Source organism: Dama dama, chromosome 20 (assembly GCF_033118175.1).
Source record: "Dama dama isolate Ldn47 chromosome 20, ASM3311817v1, whole genome shotgun sequence".
Classification (NCBI taxonomy): domain Eukaryota; kingdom Metazoa; phylum Chordata; class Mammalia; order Artiodactyla; family Cervidae; genus Dama; species Dama dama.
The window spans coordinates 29,357,139-29,376,661 of NC_083700.1; the positions used below are offsets into that span (position 1 = coordinate 29,357,139).

The 19,523-nt window shown below is 33.3% G+C and overlaps 1 protein-coding gene and 1 pseudogene across 2 annotated transcripts in view; both read right to left on the reverse strand.

Annotated features, from left to right (window-relative positions):
• The window catches only part of SYCP1 (synaptonemal complex protein 1), a 129,716-nt gene extending 124,426 nt beyond the window's left edge, over positions 1-5,290 (reverse strand). For both annotated transcript variants that reach the window (XM_061119938.1, XM_061119937.1), the window contains exons 1-6: positions 5,183-5,290; positions 4,089-4,173; positions 3,866-3,909; positions 3,639-3,695; positions 1,823-1,987; positions 1,008-1,075 (exon numbers count right to left, since the gene is read on the reverse strand). In XM_061119938.1, the coding sequence (XP_060975921.1) occupies positions 1,008-1,075; positions 1,823-1,987; positions 3,639-3,695; positions 3,866-3,909; positions 4,089-4,173; positions 5,183-5,290 (527 nt within the window). The remainder of the gene's footprint in view (positions 1-1,007; positions 1,076-1,822; positions 1,988-3,638; positions 3,696-3,865; positions 3,910-4,088; positions 4,174-5,182) is intronic.
• Positions 5,291-12,169: 6,879 nt separating this feature from the next.
• On the reverse strand, positions 12,170-18,204 carry LOC133074508 (bile acid receptor-like; annotated as a pseudogene).
• Positions 18,205-19,523: the final 1,319 nt, after the last annotated feature.

Consider the following 19,523-nt stretch of genomic DNA (forward strand, 5'->3'; position numbering starts at 1 on the left):
AGAGGAGCCTGGTGGGTTATACTCCAGGAGATCAGAGTGTCAGACACAACTGAGTACGCAGGCATGTATACTATAGAAACTCAATCACATATCCATATAAAAGTGACAAGTACCAAACATACAGTAGGCACACAATTTTAGAAACTTCCTCTTCTTTCTCCCTTCCCCCTACCTAATATCCAAACCATATTTAGCCAGGAAAAAAATTAAGGTAAACATTTAGATTTTTCTGGAATTTGAATTAAGCTAAAACAATCTGCTGTAATCATATTTTTCACTTATTAGCAACTTTACTGACAAGGTGATAATCCTTCTAAAACCATATTTAGCATGATGTTTAACTTAAAGCAAATAGAAATAAATTTATCACTGTATGTGGACGCACATTATATTGTAACCATTCCATATTCATTTACTTGGCAGATAAATTAAACAATTACATTTTTCTATTAAATTCTGCATGATACCATCTGAAGTGAAAGAAGCAGAAAATAAAGTTTAGCTATTGCCTAGAATAAAGAAAAGGAAAAGTCAAAGATGATACCGAAGTTTCAAGCCAAAGTTAATGGAAGAATGATTGCACCACTGGCAAAAACAGTAATTTGACAGTAAGGATCAGGCTGGAACTAAGTTGAGCCCTATTCTGCAAGAGCTGCATCTAAAACAATAATCAACCAGAAAGGTATACAATACACACAGGCAGTGTAAATACAGGATTATCAGGCACCCTTTTCAACACCAAATAATGGCTTCCTCTGCTGGTCATTTTAAAAAGTGAGAAATTTTTTTTTAAATGTGAGAAGTTATTAGTCAGTGACCCGTTTGCCAAATGAAAGAATGTAAAATATGTATGTCTTCCTTTTCTCCACAGCACCCAGACATAATTCTATATATCAATTAATATTATACAACAGAAAGAGGTCATTAAGTTTTTGGAAATTATTTTAATAATTAGCTTGAAATAAAAATAAATTTGTAAAGAGCAAATTCACTAAATTATTACTTACTCTTTTATTAAATCTTTATTTTCTTGAATTCCTTCTTCTAATTTCAAACTTACTTTTTCATTTTCAAACTAATTTACAAGACAGAAGAACAGTTAATCACATTTTAGTTAGCAAAATATACATAAGTATAATCATTAAGCAGCATTTCTTTGTTAACTTGCTATGATGGTCTATAAAAATTATTTTTTTGAACATAAAAAAGAACTTTTTTATCACACTTATTGATAACCTATAAGAATATGGGTCTCACTTTCATCAATCTAAAATTAGATTTGCTGAATCATCTCCAAAATGTATCCAACAAAATTTTAATGTAAATTATCTTCCCTAAACATTTTGAAAAGGTGTTTTACCTTTGTCCTAACCCAGTGTTACATTTTCTCAAAATTTTTCTTTCACTATGTCACAATATTGAAGCTAAACAGCTTCACATTCAAAATTTTATCTGCTTTTTTATATATTAGAAAATGCCATTTTATAATATATAAAAAAACACATTTATATCAAACAAAACATCATCAGAAATAGGAACTAGTAAAAATTAAAACTCTATAATTAGAATCATTAACTCAATCTTTATCTGAAATAAGTTACTATTTCCCCAGACATTTAATTAAGCTTTGTGCAACCTCTCCTGTGTGTTCATCCTAAAACTGAAACGCGACTAATATTAATGAAACTTCAAAAAAGCACCATTCTTAAAATCCACATGATAGAAACAAGATAAACCTAAGTTAACTATGAAATAACACTTCAATTTAAATAGCACTATAAGATTTATTATACCATATTTTCAATTCCAAGTCTCATTATACCTGTAGTTCTTGAATGGCTTTCCGCTGTGCTTCAATTATTTTTCTATTTTCTTGCAACTTGTTTTCTTTATGCTTCAGTTCAGATTCTACATTCACTTTCCACTTCTTGATCTTTTCAGCCTCCTTATACAGTTTTGAATATAGTCTGCTCATTGGCTCTGAATTCTATTATAAAATAAGTTTTCAAAGACTGTTAATTGTTCAAAGTTAAGTATAACCAAACTACAGCTGCTTACTGAATACATCCATGAGTATCTTAGTACTTGAGACCAAATCTCTCCTCAGTTTTTGCCCTAATATCATACTGAAAGCTATGTTAACTTTTTTTTAACTACTAAAGCAATACTAGCTACTTCACTTTATAACTTGGTCACTTGACTAAGGTTACTGATCACTTGACTAAGTTATTCATTGCTGAATAAAATCAAATTACTTCAAAAATATACATAAGCCTCGGGGCCAGTGGCGCAATGGATAACGCGTCTGACTACGGATCAAAATATACGTAAGTCAGAAGTTAGAAATCTTTAAGTCAATTAGAGAATCTGGCTGGTTAAAAGCTAAAATAAATCACTCTACAAATCTATAAATTTTAGCAAAGGTCTTGCAACATTTTGGTTACACAAACAGTTTAAGAATTAACCAAAGGATATGAAGTTTACAATACAATGACATGAAAAACAATACTGAACACATATTCTTTCATTTAGCCTGAGATTTTATTTGGATTTCCTGCATCAACAATTTACATAAGATAAATATCAGAAGTTGTTTTTTTCTAGTCACTATTTGATAGTTCTGTTATCAAAATTTAGGAATAAATTCCATATTTATAAATTTGTGATACCATAATCCCAGCAACAAACATATAGCATTTTATCAGGCCATGGAATGTCTGTTTTAAAGATATCTATGTGCCATAAAAATACTTTTATAACTAAAATCAAAAGTAGAGTATATCCTATAAATGCCTTAGACAGTAAACCTAACAATCATACCTACTAATTCAAGAATTTTTTGTAAAATACTGGCTTAAGTCTCAGCCTTCTCACATATTGTATCCATCTCCCCTTTTTCTATTTTTTTTTTTTTTGAGAAGGGTACTTTTATTACTTAACTTGTGATATTTTCTATTTTTTAATTGAAGGATAATTGCTTTATAGAATTCTGTTGTTTTCTGCCAAATACCAAAATAATCAGCCATAGGTATAGGTTATGTCCCTTCCCTCTGGAACCTCCTTCCCATCTCCCTCTCCATCCCACCCCTCTAGGTTGTTACAGAGTCCCTGTCTGAGTTCCCTAAGTCATACAGCAAATTCCTACTGGCTATCTATTTTGCATATGGTAATATAAGTTTCCATGTTACTCTCTCCATCCATCTCACCCTCTCCTTCCTCCAACCTTCCCGTGTTCGTAAGTCTGTTCTCTGTCTGTCTCTCCATTACTGTCCTGCAAATAAATTCATCAGTACCATCGTTCTAGATTCCATATATATGCATTAGTATACAGTATTTATCTTTCTTTTTCTGACTTACTTCACTCTGTATAATAGGCCCCTTTTCTATTCTTAATTTTTATGATTTAAAGTTAAATTGCCTCTTAAGAATAGATGCTTTTATAATCCAGGAAAATACAGAGGCCTACTGTTTCAGCAAATTTAAAAGAAAAACGAAGGGGATAAAAGGTTTAAAGAATATAACTTAAAACAATAACTAAATATTAACTCTTTGGATGCCTCAAAAGAAAGATAAACACAAGTAATAATAAATGATACTCCAATTATAAGAAATTAAATATGAATAGGAAATTTTCTGACCTCAAAATCAGAGTCTTTTAGTCCTTCCTGGTAATGACAACAGTCAGAATTATCAGTCTAAAAAATGAATAAATTTTTCCTGTGAGAAAATATTTCTGATGTTTCCAAATAGTAGCAATTAAATACTGAAGACTAGTAATCCAACAACTAAAGAATTTTTTTTCTTTTTCAAGTAAGCAATTCAATACCTAAACAGGTTATAGCCGTATACACTATACGTAACTGACCTGTTCAAGCATGGGCAAAAAGTTAACTTTTTGTAAAGCAGGATCTGCAAGACAAAAGACAACTGGAATTAAATGCCAACATCTTATTTTTTATACCAAGTATTATATCCAGCTTTAATGTCAAGGCTAATGTCAGTCAATACAGTACTTATATTGATATCTAGCAAAGTATATTTTAAAAATGTTTCTACACAGGTAATACATTGCTTTTCTAGTCTCCTACCTGAATCAATGTTTTCCCCATTTTTGGAGACATTAGTCACTGCAAATGGAAAACCAAAATCATCTTCAACACATTTGTTGAAACCCTAGAAACACAAAGAAGTTCTTAAACATACTGTCCCATATCACTCTAATAACTAGCAGTGTAATAATATGTAATTGCATATACATCTCCTTAAAGAAGCAACTATAATTGTAAATTCTTTAATGTATACATTGTGTTAAAAATATCAAATGACTTTGGTATGTAAACAAAGCAAAAATTTTTAATTTTCACTTATAAGAGAAAGCTAACTAAAATTACATTACACATGCTTTGTAAGTACTCAGGAATAATATAAGTAAATTTAATTAGTAGCCTGGAATATTAGTTTTCTTCAATTTTATTAATATCGTTCCCCTGGTAGAATTGAGAATTTTCTCTACTGAATAGCATTTTAGCATTATACTCTTGGCTATAAAGACATAAGAATTTTTCTACAGCATAGAAAATTAAAATATTCATTGCTTCATCCCATCTCCAACATACAGTTTCACTTGAGAAATTTAATTACTAAAAAAAAAAAAAAAGCTCTATTTTGCCTGAGAAACATGATATAATTCCTCCCTTCCAAAAAGAATGTACTACATGTACAAATTTCCCTTTTTATCCTGTCAACCAGGAAGCTCAGTCAAATTTTAACCTCAGTCACACTAATTTTTTATCAGTATATCGATATATTTGTCTAAATGTTGTTAATTATCCTTGATTCTAACATTCTTCTAATTTATATCTTATTGTATATAAGTTGCTTTAAATCACTTTAAGAAAGTGAGAAGGGAGGATTAAAATAAGCAGGTCCCATTACGTATGCAGAATTCTAAAGCGCCACAGATTACTTCTTTAAATGAATGATGCCTAAACTCATTAAGTATGCTCATTATTAATTCAAAGCAATTCTATTCAATATACTTGATAATAGCAAGATTAAATGAGATTAAATAGCAAGATTAAATGAGATGATATTTACAGAAAAAAAAAAATATAAAACATCACCAGTAGGAAAGTTCACTTTGCTTCCTTTACCTAAAATCAAAATTCATATGCAAATTTACCTTGAAGAAATTAGAATCTCCTCCCGAAGTCTGAGGTTTCACTGCAGATACTTGACTGCTACTTAATCTTGGTGGCACAAACAATTTAAAGGGCTTTTGTTTTTCCATTTTCTCTCTTCCAGTCGTGTAATTATCTACTGCTCAAGAAGGACGGGAAAGGGTTTTACATTGTTTTATTAGTACCCTACTTGTTCCGTAATAAATGGGTATACAAGGGAATAGGCGAAACCTCTGCTACCATGTAAGCCTACAGCGTCCCTTACCGCGAGGGGGGAAACATGCCCTATGTCCCCGCCATTCCCCTACCACCAATGGCCGTGCTGGCGGCGTACATAATCGAGAAACTCAAACTAGCATCATCACCAGGACAGCCTGAAAAGAAGTCCGTTACCTCTACCAGCCCTGTCAAATTGCATCACCTCGCCGGGAAGAACTAACTTAGGTGCTTAGACGACTACAGAGGCGTTGGAGGCTGCCCTGCGTGATGGAGCGGTAGTATCAAAATGTCGCCCACCACCTCCAGGTTTCCTCCTCAGGGGACGAACTCGGCACACCTTACCCTACCTTTAAAAAAATTAGCGGGAAATCGCGGGCTCAGTGCCCACGCGAACCACCACCTGCTATCTTATTAGAGCAGCAGAGAGAACCAACAAGAACTTCTGCCTGCGAACCTCGGAAAAGGCGGGAAATAGCTCCAAAGCAGCGGCCAGGAGGGAGGGGCAGGCGAACCGCGATTTAACCGCGAAATAACGGTCAGCAGCATCTGCCGGCCAAGCACGCAAGACCTACATCTCGCGAGATTTCCCTCTACATCAGTAACGATTCTTATCTGGATTCTTGCCTGTACTCTTAGAATTTGACATTCTTTAAGCTTCTTCTATTGTTAAAGAATGTGAAGGAAACTATTAGGTGCTATGATAGATTAGGAGCTATGATAGGGCTTCCCTTGTTGCTCAGTCGGTAAAGAATCTGCCTGAAGTGCAGGAGACCCGGGTTCAATCTCTGTGTTGGGAAGATCCCCTGGAGAAGGAAATGGCAATCCACTCCAGCATGCTTGCCTGGAAAATCTCATGGACAGAGGAGCCTGGTTGGGCTGCAGTCGGGGTCGCAAAGAGTTGGGCACGATTGAGCGACTAACACTTACACTGTGATAGATTGGAACTGAGAGTGAAAAATCTATTTCTGTCCTCCAAGAGTTCACAGTGACAGGAAGGAAACAAGTGCAAACAGATAATTATAGCCCCTGTAATCACCTAATGGTTGTAAGGGATCATGGAGACACTTCAAAAGGGAAAATGGCCTTCCCAGTGGCTTGGGAGTCAGGAGAATCCTTCACGGATGTGCTGCTATTACTGCTTCTAGAAAACAGAAAGAAAGTGAAAGTGAAGTCGCTCAGTCGTGTCAGACTCTTTGCGACCCCGTGGGATCCACAGATTCTCCAGGCAAGAATACTGGAGTGGGCTACCATTTTCTTTCCCAAGGGATCTTCCCAACCCAGAGATCGAACCCAGGCCTCCCGCATCGGGGGAAGACGCTTTAACCTTTGAGCCACCAGGGAAGCTGAAGGGATAAGTAAAACTATGGCCAGATAGTGAATACAGGAAGGCGTGTTCCTAGCTGAAGGACCGTAGCACTCGAATTATGAGGCGCTCGAGCTGAAGGCGCTCGAGTTGTGAGAGAGATGAGTCCAACAGAGTGAAACCAAGCAATGCAGTGTAGGTGTGTAAGGACGCAAATGGGAAAATGATGAGACTAGAGACTTAGCAAGTGTGAAGGTATTGCAAAGGCTTTTGGATTTTAGGCTTTATGGATAGGAATCTTGAGAGATTGTGAGCAGAAAGGGAGGCGTGATCAAGTTCAGAAGAAAATTCGTAGTATGAAAAATGGTTTAGGTTTACGAGACTGAATTAGGGAGACAAATTTAATAGCCTGCGTGAGTAAGGTATGAGGATCTAAGTTATGACAGAGCCATTAAGGATGAAAATGTGTCAAATGTAAAAGACACTTAGAAAGTAAAATTAATAGGACTTGATGGCTTTTTTAAAGTGAGCAGCAAAAGTCTGAAATGACTGCCTCGTTGCAGATTTGGGCTACTAGAAGCAATAAATATGGTGCTAGGTACCTAGGTTTGAGCAGTAAGACAATACGTTCTGTTTTCAACATACTGATTGTATGTTCTAATTTTCTCCATGTCCTACAATATAACCGATGCTTTTCCAGAGGACGTTAGTAATATTTTTAAATAACCTTTTGTTTTTAGTAAGTTTAACCTATTAGACATAATAGTTTCTGCTAAACTTACATTTTTGAACTGGGAAAAACATAATTTTTGAGCTAGAAAAAAGTGAAAGATTTTCATTTTATATGAAAAGGAGTCTGCTGCTGCTGCCAAGTCGCTTCAGTCGTGTCCGACTCTGTGCGAACCCATAGACAGCAGCCCACCAGGCTCCCCCGCCCCTGGGATTCTCCAGGCAAGAACACTGGAGTGGGTTGCCATTTCCTTCTCCGGAAAAGGAGTCTAGGTACCCTAAAAAAGATTAAATTCTCCCTTTAAGAGATGATACCAAAAATAAGTGCACAAGATAATCCCTGGGGGGAATAGCTGACACATTTAATTAACATATTTTAAAAGTTAAAGGTATAAATTCAATATTCCAAATTTTTTAAAGTTTTGTAACAGTGAAATATTCAACTATGGTCTTTTTTCTTATTGGAAACCAAAATGTCATTCCTAGTATTAAATGAGCTTTATTTACTCAGGTCCAGTCTTTCTAAACAATTGGGCTTCTATATAATTTCTCATTTTTGTGTATTTCACATGAAATGTTTTAATGTTAATCCAGTTCTTCTAAGGATTAAAATGTTTGTGGTAAGATTTCAGGTTTTAAGAATTTTAGTTTTTTCTACAAAAGGTGTTAGCAAAAATGTTAAAATATTGTCTACCAGAATGAGCATTAAATTATGCTTAATTTCCCAATATATGTTAACATATTTTGTCATTTTAATTTTTCAGTATCTTTCCATGATAAAATTTTTTTCAGTTTTATTATTATTTTTTTTTTTTACTTTACAATATTGTATTGGTTTTGCCATATATTGACATGAATCCACCATGGGTGTACATGTGTTCCCCATCCTGAACCCCCCTCCCACCTCCCTCCCCATCCCATCCCTCTGGGTCATCCCATGACAAAATTTTTAATTGGGACTTATAAAAGATCTGTTTTTTAAAGACATTAAGAAAAAGTAAGAGTTGGACAAAGCTTTGTTCCTCTTTAATAATTTGTAAAATGCTATAACAGTAATAGGTTTAAAATGTTTAGCCATCAATCTAGCCTTAAGTTCACAAACTGCTTTTATTCTGATTACAACTATTTCCACTAGATAATCTTTTTTTTTTTTCTTTTTTGTGACCCCATGGACTGGGAACCTACCAGGCTTCTCTGTCCATGGGATTCTCTAGGCAAGAATACTGGAGTGGGTTGCCATTTCCTTCTCCAAGATAATCTTTTTTATATCTATAAGCAATCTACATATATTCATTCGATTTTCTGCTAAATGATAAAAAAAATAGTTTCTTCAGGTAAGAACGGTATTTAGTACTACTCCCTTTTGAAGGGACCATGCAGTAACAATAACCATTGCTTCCTTGGGGACGAATCTTGAAAAGAATCCTAGATGTCCCTCTAGTGGTGGTCCTATATTCCACAAAATTTGATGAACCCTTGATAATGTCCATTTTATGGCAATATATTGGTGACAGCAATTCTGTTCATGTTTTTCAAATCAATCATCCTTTGATGATAGAGTAAACAATCTAGATTTAAGAAGTGTAAGACAAGCCACAACATTATAAAATTTCAGCAGCATGAATACAAATTCCATTTCTCAGAGAGTAAACTAGCAATATGGGGTCCTTTGTTTTCCAAATGCTAAGTATTTCTGAGTGGTTGTGGTTCAGTGAGCCTCCCTATGAGATGAGCAAAATGCTGTAGGTCTTCTGGATGATAAATTTTTGAATATTTGTACAAAATTTGTGAAACTGGTTCCTATAAATTTTCCACAGGTTGCTTATTTTTAAGGCATGGACGATCTGAAAAACATCATCATATATATCGTAATGAATACTGGAAAATGATAGAAGATAATTAATTTAAGACAATACAGTTTAAAATAGTAAAAATGGAAAATACATACTGAACCTTTAGTATATGCCAGATTTTATGCTAGGTAACTTCCTTCTATGCAATGTCTTATTTGACCTTCCTAATACTCTATGAAGAGTATTTCTTAATGATTAGACAGCGTTCATTCATCTAGTCATTGTGCTGGAGATACAGCAGTGAACATAGACTAGGTTTCCTGCCCTTATTGAGCTTGTATTTTGGGTCTAGGAGATGTGGGGGAGGAAAGAGACATATACACATTTTTAAAATAAAAATATATGACAAAAATTAAGAGTAGGGGATAAGAATTTAGGGTAGAGGCACAGCAGCTATTTTTTAAAGGGTATTCAGATTTAATGTGACATTTAGCAGAGATCCAGGATGGTGAAGGAGGGAGCCATGAAGCTATCTAGGAAGGAGTTTTTGAAGCAGAAAATTTGTCAAGTACAGTAGAATTTGTGGAAGGAGCCTACTTGAAATTTTCAGGGAACATATGCATCAAAAGCAGTGTGGTTGTGGTGATGTTAGCAAAAGGAATAGTTGCAAGCAATATCAGAAAGAACTTGGCTGTAGGTTGTATGAAAGAGAAATCCATTAAAGGATTATGTGCAGAAGAATGACATGATATGGCTTATGTTGTTAAAGAATCACTGTGGCTACTGTATAAAGAATAGATCCTAAGGAGGCAAGGACAGAAATAGGAAAGTGAGTTAGTTTTATTAGGATGGCAGGGACAAAGACAGTAAGAAGTGGTTGAGTTCTAGATCTATTTTGAAGCTAGAATCAACAAGATTTGTTGCATATTTAATATGGGTATAAGAGTAAAAAAGAAGTGAAGGATGACTTTAATAATTTTGACTTCTACAACTTAAAGTATTGAGATGCCATTTAAGAGAGATGAAGGAAGAATATAGAAGGATCAGGGGAACAATCAAGAGTTCACATGAGGGGGTTAAATTTTATATCCCTTCTAAACATCAAAATTGAAATCTTCAGTAGACTATGTAATGGAGCTTAGGGTAGCAGTCCAGGTTGGTATATAGTTTGGGAGTTGTCAGCCTCTAGATGGTATGTAAAACCATGAGATGGGATGTAATTTCTAAGGAAGTGGGTAAAGAAGAGAACTGAGTGTTGGAACATTTTAACATTTATCAGTGTGGGAGATGATGGGGAATTAACAAAGAAGACAGAAAGGGCAGCTACTGAGGAGGAAAACCAAGATACTATAATGTCCTGGAAATTAAGTGGAAAAAAATCATGCCAAGAAGGAGGGAGTGATCAATTGAAGCTAAATGATAAGTGTTCTAAGAAAGAAAGTGGTCTGCTGTGTCAAAAGTAGCTGATGGATTAAGGAAGATCAGGACTTAAGAACTGATCACTGGAATTCACAATGTCAAATTACTGAAGATCTTCACCAGTTATGGTGGAGGGGACAAAATCTACCTGTATTAGTTTCAGAAGTGAATGAGAAGAGAGACATGGAGGCAGAAATATAAACAGTTCTTAATTTTTTTTAATTTGACTATAATGTACACCAGAGAAATAGGAGAATAGCTGAAAGGGGATTCAAAGTCAAAAAGGCATTTTATTAAGATGCAAGAAATTACAGCATGTTTGTAAGCTGAAAGGAATATTCTTATAGAGAAGTCTTTAATTTTGATTAAAATTGGTACATTTGGAATCAATGAATAATATAATAACCACAAACTTCATGATTTCATTGCCAAACTTAATCCAAACTTTATCACCAAATGTGTTATTACCTGAAAAAAGCACTGTTGTGGCTGCAAGCAGAATTTCAGTAGTAGTAATATTAAGCTCACTCATTCTTCTATAGAAGCATTATAGTGTGATAATAAATTCTTCAGCAATAACTAAAAAGATTAATATCAAATGTATTTTCGTCAAAACATAGTGCTGACTCATATTGCCATTATCACATATTCTCAAAGCTTTATAAGAAGAAAATGAAATCAACTTTTTGACCAATTTTTTGGTCTGACCAATTTTTTTCCATCCAAAACAGTATTTTGTATAGTAATATTACCAGTCAGCATAATAGAAGAACAGTCTTCATTGCAAAATGTTTCCATAGGATAAATAGCACTTCTATTACCACACTGATTGTGACAATTCAGTGAATGATCTAAATGATATAATAGCTTCATAGTACCTAAGTTAGTCCCTCAGTCGTGCCCGACTCTTTGTACCTAAGGAAGTAAGTAAGTGTTGGTCGCTCAGTCATGCCCAACTCTTTGGGACCCCATGGACTGCAGCCCATCAGGCTCCTGTGTCCATGAGATTTTTCCAGGCACGGATACTGGAGTGGGTTGCCATCTCCTTCTCCAGGGGATCTTCCCAACCCAGGGTTCGAAGCCGGGTCTCCTGCACTGCAGGCAGATTCTTTACCGACTGAGCTGTAAGGGAAGCTCCTCATAGTACATAGTTAAGGGGAAAATATAAAGTCTGCTTTTTTTAAATATTTATGGATATAGTAATTGCAATAATTCTAATATCTGTTATACAGGAAACATTCCCAACAAATAATAGCTTTACAATTTTTATTACTGAAACATGAATCTAGAATAATAGTTCACACTTTATATTAAAAACTATATAGAATACCCTTCAAAATGTGTTTTCTGTGATGCTATATAAAAAAATGACTTTCTTTTAAAAAAAAACAAAAGCTAAAACGAAGAATTGGTAAACTACAAACAGCTATTATTGACATACTTGTTTGTATATTAACTAGTAAAATAAAAATATAAGAAAAATAGCTCAATGTTATATAATTTGTTGCTAAATTTAATAATAACTATTAAGATTGAGTTAGTTGGTCCTTTTTATTTTCAGAAGTTGATGAAAAACACTCTTTTTGACTGTAAATTTGGGCCACATGAAGGAATATCACTCCAGTTTTTGATCTCTTCTATAATGCAGTCTGATCCTCATTGGTCAGATTTTCAAATCCTCTATGAAAAGATCACATAATTGTTTGAAATAGATAAGGAAAAGGTAATTTTCAAGTATAGAATTTAACATTTTTATATTATTTATGAGATGGATCCTAACTGTCCCCTTAGAATAATCGTGATTTCACATTTAATATTTTAGTGCACTTTCGTCAGAACCAGATAAAAAGTTCCTATGGCAAACGCAAATTAAACATAGTTGGTTTAGCCTTGAAGAATTTATTTTCAGAGAGAGTTATCTGTATATATAAATAAAGAGCTACGTTTTGGCCAACAGTGGCTTGATTTTTTTTTTTTTTTGGTATGGTACAAGGAATTTTGTTTGTTTTATCTAAAAACCAAAACAATTTATTTCCAAAAATAAAATAAAACATATAACCATAGTTTGTCTTAACCCTAAGTCTTTGAAGTCACTTGAATAATATTTTTAAATATTTATATTTTCATCCACCTGATTGATTAAACCAAACAAAGTCAATATGTTTTTTAATTTAGAGGCAGTTTTGGTAGAAAACTAGAGGGTTTTGTCTTCTTAAAATGCGACCTTCCTTTAAAACAAGGAACTTTTTAAAAATTACATATTAAATTACTTTAATTTTTTCCAAAGGCAGTGTGATACCTGGAAGTCCCTTGGAGAAATCCACTAACCTCTTTTTATGTAAGACTATCCCTGAGAGTTGCAGAAAGATCAGTTCAGGATTTGCATATCCCTGCAGCTAACCAACAAAAAAATACAACTTATAATTTCTTTCTTTCAAATAACTTTAAATTTTAAACTTTTATGATTATGCTGTTATTTTCTAACATAGTTAATTACAAATTATTTCTTGTCATTAATGAACACATACAAATCTTTCTGTCACTTCTAAAGGAATTGTATATTTTTGATGAGTGGCCACAATGTTGTCAATGAGCTGATGTTCCTCTTGAGTTCGTTCCATGTGCTTCTGAATCTGTAAGAAAATATGGGGGGAAACTATAACGCATACTTATCAAACAAGATATCATCATCAAAGAAACAAGACATTTTATGAGTCTTGCCACTTTTCCAGATATAGTGGTGGATGATACAATCTTGTTGTTTACCCCTTTGTCTTCCATTTTGATGTTAGAGCCAAAGCTATTCTGCATAAATTTCTTTTGAAGCCTCTTTGATTTGCACTGGATTTCTGTAAGCAAACCTGTGATATTACAAAATTCACATGAAATGTTTTGGGTACATCAAATACCATTATAAGATTGATGAAAATGTCTTACATGTACACATATGTGATCACAAACTAGTCTTTTCAAAAAGAACCTTTATATTTTGGTAAGCATGTATAACAGAAGTTAAACTTACTGTTTAGATTACTTACTTCTTTTCTTTCCACAACAACTTGTCTGCTTAAAACTACAATCATCCTAGACATAAATTAAAATTAATTTTATATCTCAAAATTATAAATTTAGACCTTTTTATGTTAGAGAAATTTCCTCATGATATCTTGGAAGCAACAGAATGTCAATTGGTACATTGAAGAGAAACTACTAATTTAAAATTCTGCTTTTTCTAGATCAATTATATAACTTTAGGTTAACTAAAATAAAAATTCAAGGATTTCCAATTAGGAAGAAAATATGATTACTACCAAAGTCAGATAAATACAGTATAGAACAGAGTTTATATAAATAATTACCAAGATTGATAACTGGTTATTCTAATTTAGCAGTTGCTAGAGAAATAGCTTGAAAGTGAAAGTGAAAATTGCTCAGTCATGTTGGACTCTTTACAACCCCATGGACTGTAGTCCATGGAATTCTCGAGGCCAAAGTACTGGAGTGGGTAGCCTTTCCCTTCTCCAGGAGATCTTCCCAACCCAGGGATCCCCTGCTTAAATCTAGACAAATATATTATGTTCAAATATGTTTAAAATAACTTGAAGAATATAAGTTCCCAGTAGGTAATAAAAACTAAAACCCTTCTCAAAAAAAGTACACAACAGTACATACATTCTCCCTACATTCTTACTGCCTTACACTTTTTCAGTCTGCACTCTTGACATTTTGTCTGCATGTACATGTCCACTTCACAATGACCACCATTCTTGCAATTGTATACTGCATTCCTGGTGATGCTATGTCGAAAAAACCCTAGTAACAAAACAAGAGTTTTTAAAATTTTACTATAAGCTATTTTTTAGTTACTTGTTTTTAATCTTTATCATAAAGCAATTAAGCTAACTAAATTGTTTCAATAAAATGTTTTTCCCCTCAATAAAAAAGTTTGATTTAATATACATTTATCAGGATAATTGTTTTAATCATCTCCTGTTTGATATATTTTATTCCATGTTTATTCCTAAAAATAATCTATCTGGAAATTAAGCTAAATAACCCAAACACATTAAACCAACTCTCTATTTTTTATGGTTATATCATCTAAAAGAATTTCAAAAACTGTATCTTAGAGAATATCATGCTTCTGTGGCACATCACTCAAGGTTGCCTAGAAGGAATGTGTGCTCACATAAAATAAAACTATAAGAAAAGCCTCTCTTTTTCTCTCCTCACATTGCTACCTCAACTCATAAAGGAAGAGATACTCTTCCAAACTTACCCCTCTTTACTTTTTTAGCACTTCTCCAGATGAGATAATGCTAACTTATCTAGTCCAAGATGTTGAATGAGCAGTTTTGTGTGAGTGTGTGTGTGTGTGTGTGTGTGTGTGTGTGTGTGCGCGCGCGCGCGCGCGCATGCATGTGTGTCAAGGAGTGGGTGGAGAGTCTACATTTTCCTAAATCATTGCTTAGCAATCTCTTTTCATTCCCTCCTTTATTTCCCATTCCTATGTAATAATCCCTGCTATCTTCCTCTTATTCCATTCGAAGCAGTGAAGCTGATGAGACTAGTCAATATCCCTCGTAGTAGCCTGCCATATTCTTTCTGTAGACACACTTGAGAATAGGAGTTTCATGACTTAGATTCAGCAAAGGGACTAGAAAGCCCAGCTTAGGTTTTCAGAACTGTGCCTCATTCTTCAATTTAGTTTTAACAGCTGTTGTTGTTCAATCTTCATGGATTTGTAGTCCACCACACTCCTCTGTCTTTGGGGTTTTCCAGGCAAGAACGCTGAAGTAGGTTGCCATTTCTTTCTCCAGGGGTCTTCCCTACCCAAGAGAACCTACATCTCCTGCATTAGTAGGTGGATTCTTTACCACTGAGCCACCAGAGAAGCCTAGTTTTAACAGCAAGGCCCTGCATTTTAAGATGAAGCAAATACTGGCCCAGCTATTTTTCCATTCATAAAGCTGGTACCTCCTTTCCCTTCGTCTTTGACTATTCTTTGTAGGAAGTGAATGTAAGATTCCAACAATAAGACTTTACCTTGAACTAAGATGTTTACTAGTGCAGTATTGATCTAATCATTTCTAGCTTCTGCCCTAATATTGCATTTGTGAATAAAAAATATAGAAGTGCTTCAAAACTTCATCAAAGACTATCTTACTCTTTGAAAATGCCATCGTCAGTGATTATCTTCACTTGCCGATCTCCTGTTTGTTTTCAAGAAAAGCATTCCTAGAAAATAGACTTGGATAGAATCTTAAAAGTCACTTAATTGAAATTTCCTCCTAATTCAAGAATTATACCAGCCACATGAGAAAACATAATAGTTAACATTCAGATCTTTTTAGAAGACATTTTTGCATTCTAACATCAGCTTCACTTAGGAACACGGAAACTTTCTGTCACATAAATATTTTGAATTTTATATTTAATTATAAAAGCCTTCACAAAATTTTTTAAAAACTCAAAACTTCGTTAAATCCATTTTCATGTCTTTGATCCCACAGATTGATCATTTTAAATATATCATTGGTTCTCCATGGTTTTATTTTTCACAATTTAAAAAGTATTCCTACATGCTTAAAATTTCATAACTCTTCAGTGAAAGCTAGGATTAAAGTTTTAACTTGATCCTTACCTTTGCAACCTTCACAAGTAAGTGCATTGTAATGATATCCTGATGTTTTATCACCACAAATTACACAGTGTTCTTCCTGGCCCTTAATACAAATGGAAGAATAAGTTATTCTGGACCTTTGCATTCCAGGGTAACCATCTTCAGCATTATGGACAACCACATAAGTGGATTTATTTAAGTCACATGAAAAAAGTCCATACTCTCCACCACTGAACTGTGGATTCAAGCTATAAGTGTTGAAATGACTCTGCAAAGATTGCGACTGTAGAGTTGGAGGAAACTGTACAGCAGAATAGCAGTAAAGTGATTCTTGAAAATCAGTGTTATGCTGCTAATAATTGATCTGTTGTGGCAGAAGATCTAGTTGTTGTTGTTGTTGTTGTTTAATGCGCACAGATACACAAAAAGGAGGAAAATGGTGAAAATCAAGTTCATAATTACTTCCAATTTCAAAGTTTTACACTCAAAGAACAGTTAGTTCATCATATTCACTATATCCCAGGAACTTGCTATCTAGCATGAGAGCAGACAGTAAACTGAATGTCTGTGCATGAAAAATGCTCCCAGCTTTTGAGTATTTTGTGTAGTGAATAAAAATTTTTCAGTGCAACCAGATCAATAAAGAGATGAATTAATAAAGTATTTTGTCCTCCAAAAAAAAACAAATTAAAATACAATTATACCAGCTATATGGTGTTTCAAACAAAAAAGAAATTTGTTTAAACTCACTTAATATACCTTAACACCCTCCTCCATCACTTGTAGACCTGATTTAAAGTGCTACTTTCTTTTCTGTTTTGTTGTCTAGTAATTCAATCATCTGGGGATAAATTCACCTACCTCACAGGGTGACTGTAAGAATGAAATAAAATGTGGCATGCAAAAGCACATATAAAATACAAAATTACACCCAATGAATATCTTTACTATTATTATCAGAAGCTCCCAAACACCAACTTACTTTCTGTTTTCAGGAGGATTACTGAAAAAAAAAAAAAAAAAAATCCAGAAAATTGACTCCAAAAATACCTAGGAACATTATTTGCTCTATGTATCTATCTAGTAATATTAGTACTTTTCCTTGTGCAAAATCACAAGGTGATTAGAATTACTCTTAACCTCAAAATTCTACCATCAAAATTGGTAAACAGTATAATTTCCATTAATTCATATAAATAATTTCCAATCTCATAGCAACCAACCCAATGTAAAGTGTTGAATAAATACCAATGACATCCTGATATAAGAAGAAAACTTATCAGTAGAAAGAATGTAACTTTTTTTTTAGAAAAAGAAGAGGGCCCTTCTTGACTGAGTATCAAAAGACTATGCAATACTGGCTGATGTTCCATTGGCATGGAAATCAGAGTTCAAAGTATAATATAAAATTGAATTTTAAAGTTAATTAATATTATAATCTTGGTCTTTTGGGAGAAATATCATATTGTCTCTTGCACTCTGTTTTCTATTTCTTTCCCTTTGATAAAATCTTATATTAAGATTAAAGTTTCAAGTACATTGAATAGCTCTGAAATACATTTCTCTGAACTACATTTTCTGAATTGCATGTGAACTAGTTTTTTTTAATCCCTAAAAATAACGTAATTTGTATGTTAGTTCTGTTTTTAAAAATTAAATACAATTTTAGACTACTGTGTTTTTTCTTCTTTACATTTGATTCTGGCTTACAACATTTTGTTATTTCTGATTTTTTAAATTAATTATATTCTCTAGGAGGGAGTAATTGAAAGTCTTTGGTTCATTTACCAATTTCTTTATAAAAACTCTGATTAACCATAATTCCCACAGAAAATGTTTTATTAACTATCATACTGTAGTTTTTCGTCACATACCATAGTGCTGCACTGGTTCAGCCAAAGAATATCCATTAGATGCAGCGACATAAGTACTGGCCATTCTCTGGCCAATTTTCATTTTTTCACTAGTAGATGTTAAAATAGTAAAGGAAACAAAAATTTTGTGGATTTTTTGAAAGTATGATTATCAAATCAGTATGATTTTATAGAAGTATAATACTGTTCTTAAAAATTAAAGAATTTAGCACACATTATACATAAGACATTTATATTTACACTTTAACTGGAAGAATATTGATTTTTCATATCTCCAAGTATCAAATTATTTAATTCTTACAATTTCTTATTGCTCAGCTCTTTAAAATAATTTAAATCTTGGTAATAATCATTATAGCTCTTGAAAAGGTACCAAGCTTTAGAGTTAGACTTCATACACTGACCCATACATACGGTTCATTTTTACACCTCTCTGAACCTTAATTTCCTCATTGAGAAATAGTGAAATGTACCTAGCAAAGTTTTTGGAGAGTTTAATTAATGTGTTTAAAATCTAGCACAGTTCTTGACTTAGTAACTAAGTCCTATTATTATTCTAATAGTTTCAATAGATCTCAGTATGTTAAATTTAGATGACTTAGGAAAAAAAGTACATTCTTTCATGAAGGAAATTAAAGAGTAGGAAAAGAATGGCTTTCATAGCACTTTATTTAATCTTCTAAGTCCTTTGTAAATATTTTTCATAGTACTATGATATGCTAAACATTAAAATATTAATTTTGGTTCTATTTGACTAATGAAAATAATTTTTTACTATTGAAAAGAGAAGCATTTTATTTTTAATAGTAAAGACTAAAAATCATAAGCTGTTATGAGAAAAAAATATTCAAAATTTAAGACTATCCCTTATGGAAAAAGCTATTTTTGTTATTTCCTAGGAAGGAACTCCAAAAACAATGCATCTTTGAATAGACTTACACAGGAAATCACAGTTAAAGAAACTGGAAATTACTGAAAAAAAATAAAGGTCACTCTAGAGTCCATGATATTTTATAGCTTTATCCTATCTATTAGAAGGTAAACACTGTTTTCACCTTTTAAAAGAACCAAAAAAGAAGAAAATGGGTTTTAAATCATACCAAAATACATACATGACAAACTTCTGAGATAGCTTCTGAGATTATGTTGAAATCTGTTTTACTTAGATTAAGTTCTTATATGATGGTGTCATTGCTAAGGTTTCTACTTCCATGAAAATGCTTAAAATAGTAATATCTCTAAAATGTGTCCTCTGCATTATTTAATAGGCTCTGGGTTCCTTTAAAAGTAATTGAATCTCCCACTCTGATAGCATAGTAGCAGTCCCCTGGAGGAGGAAATGACATCCCACTCCGATATTCTTACCTGGAGAATTCCATGAAC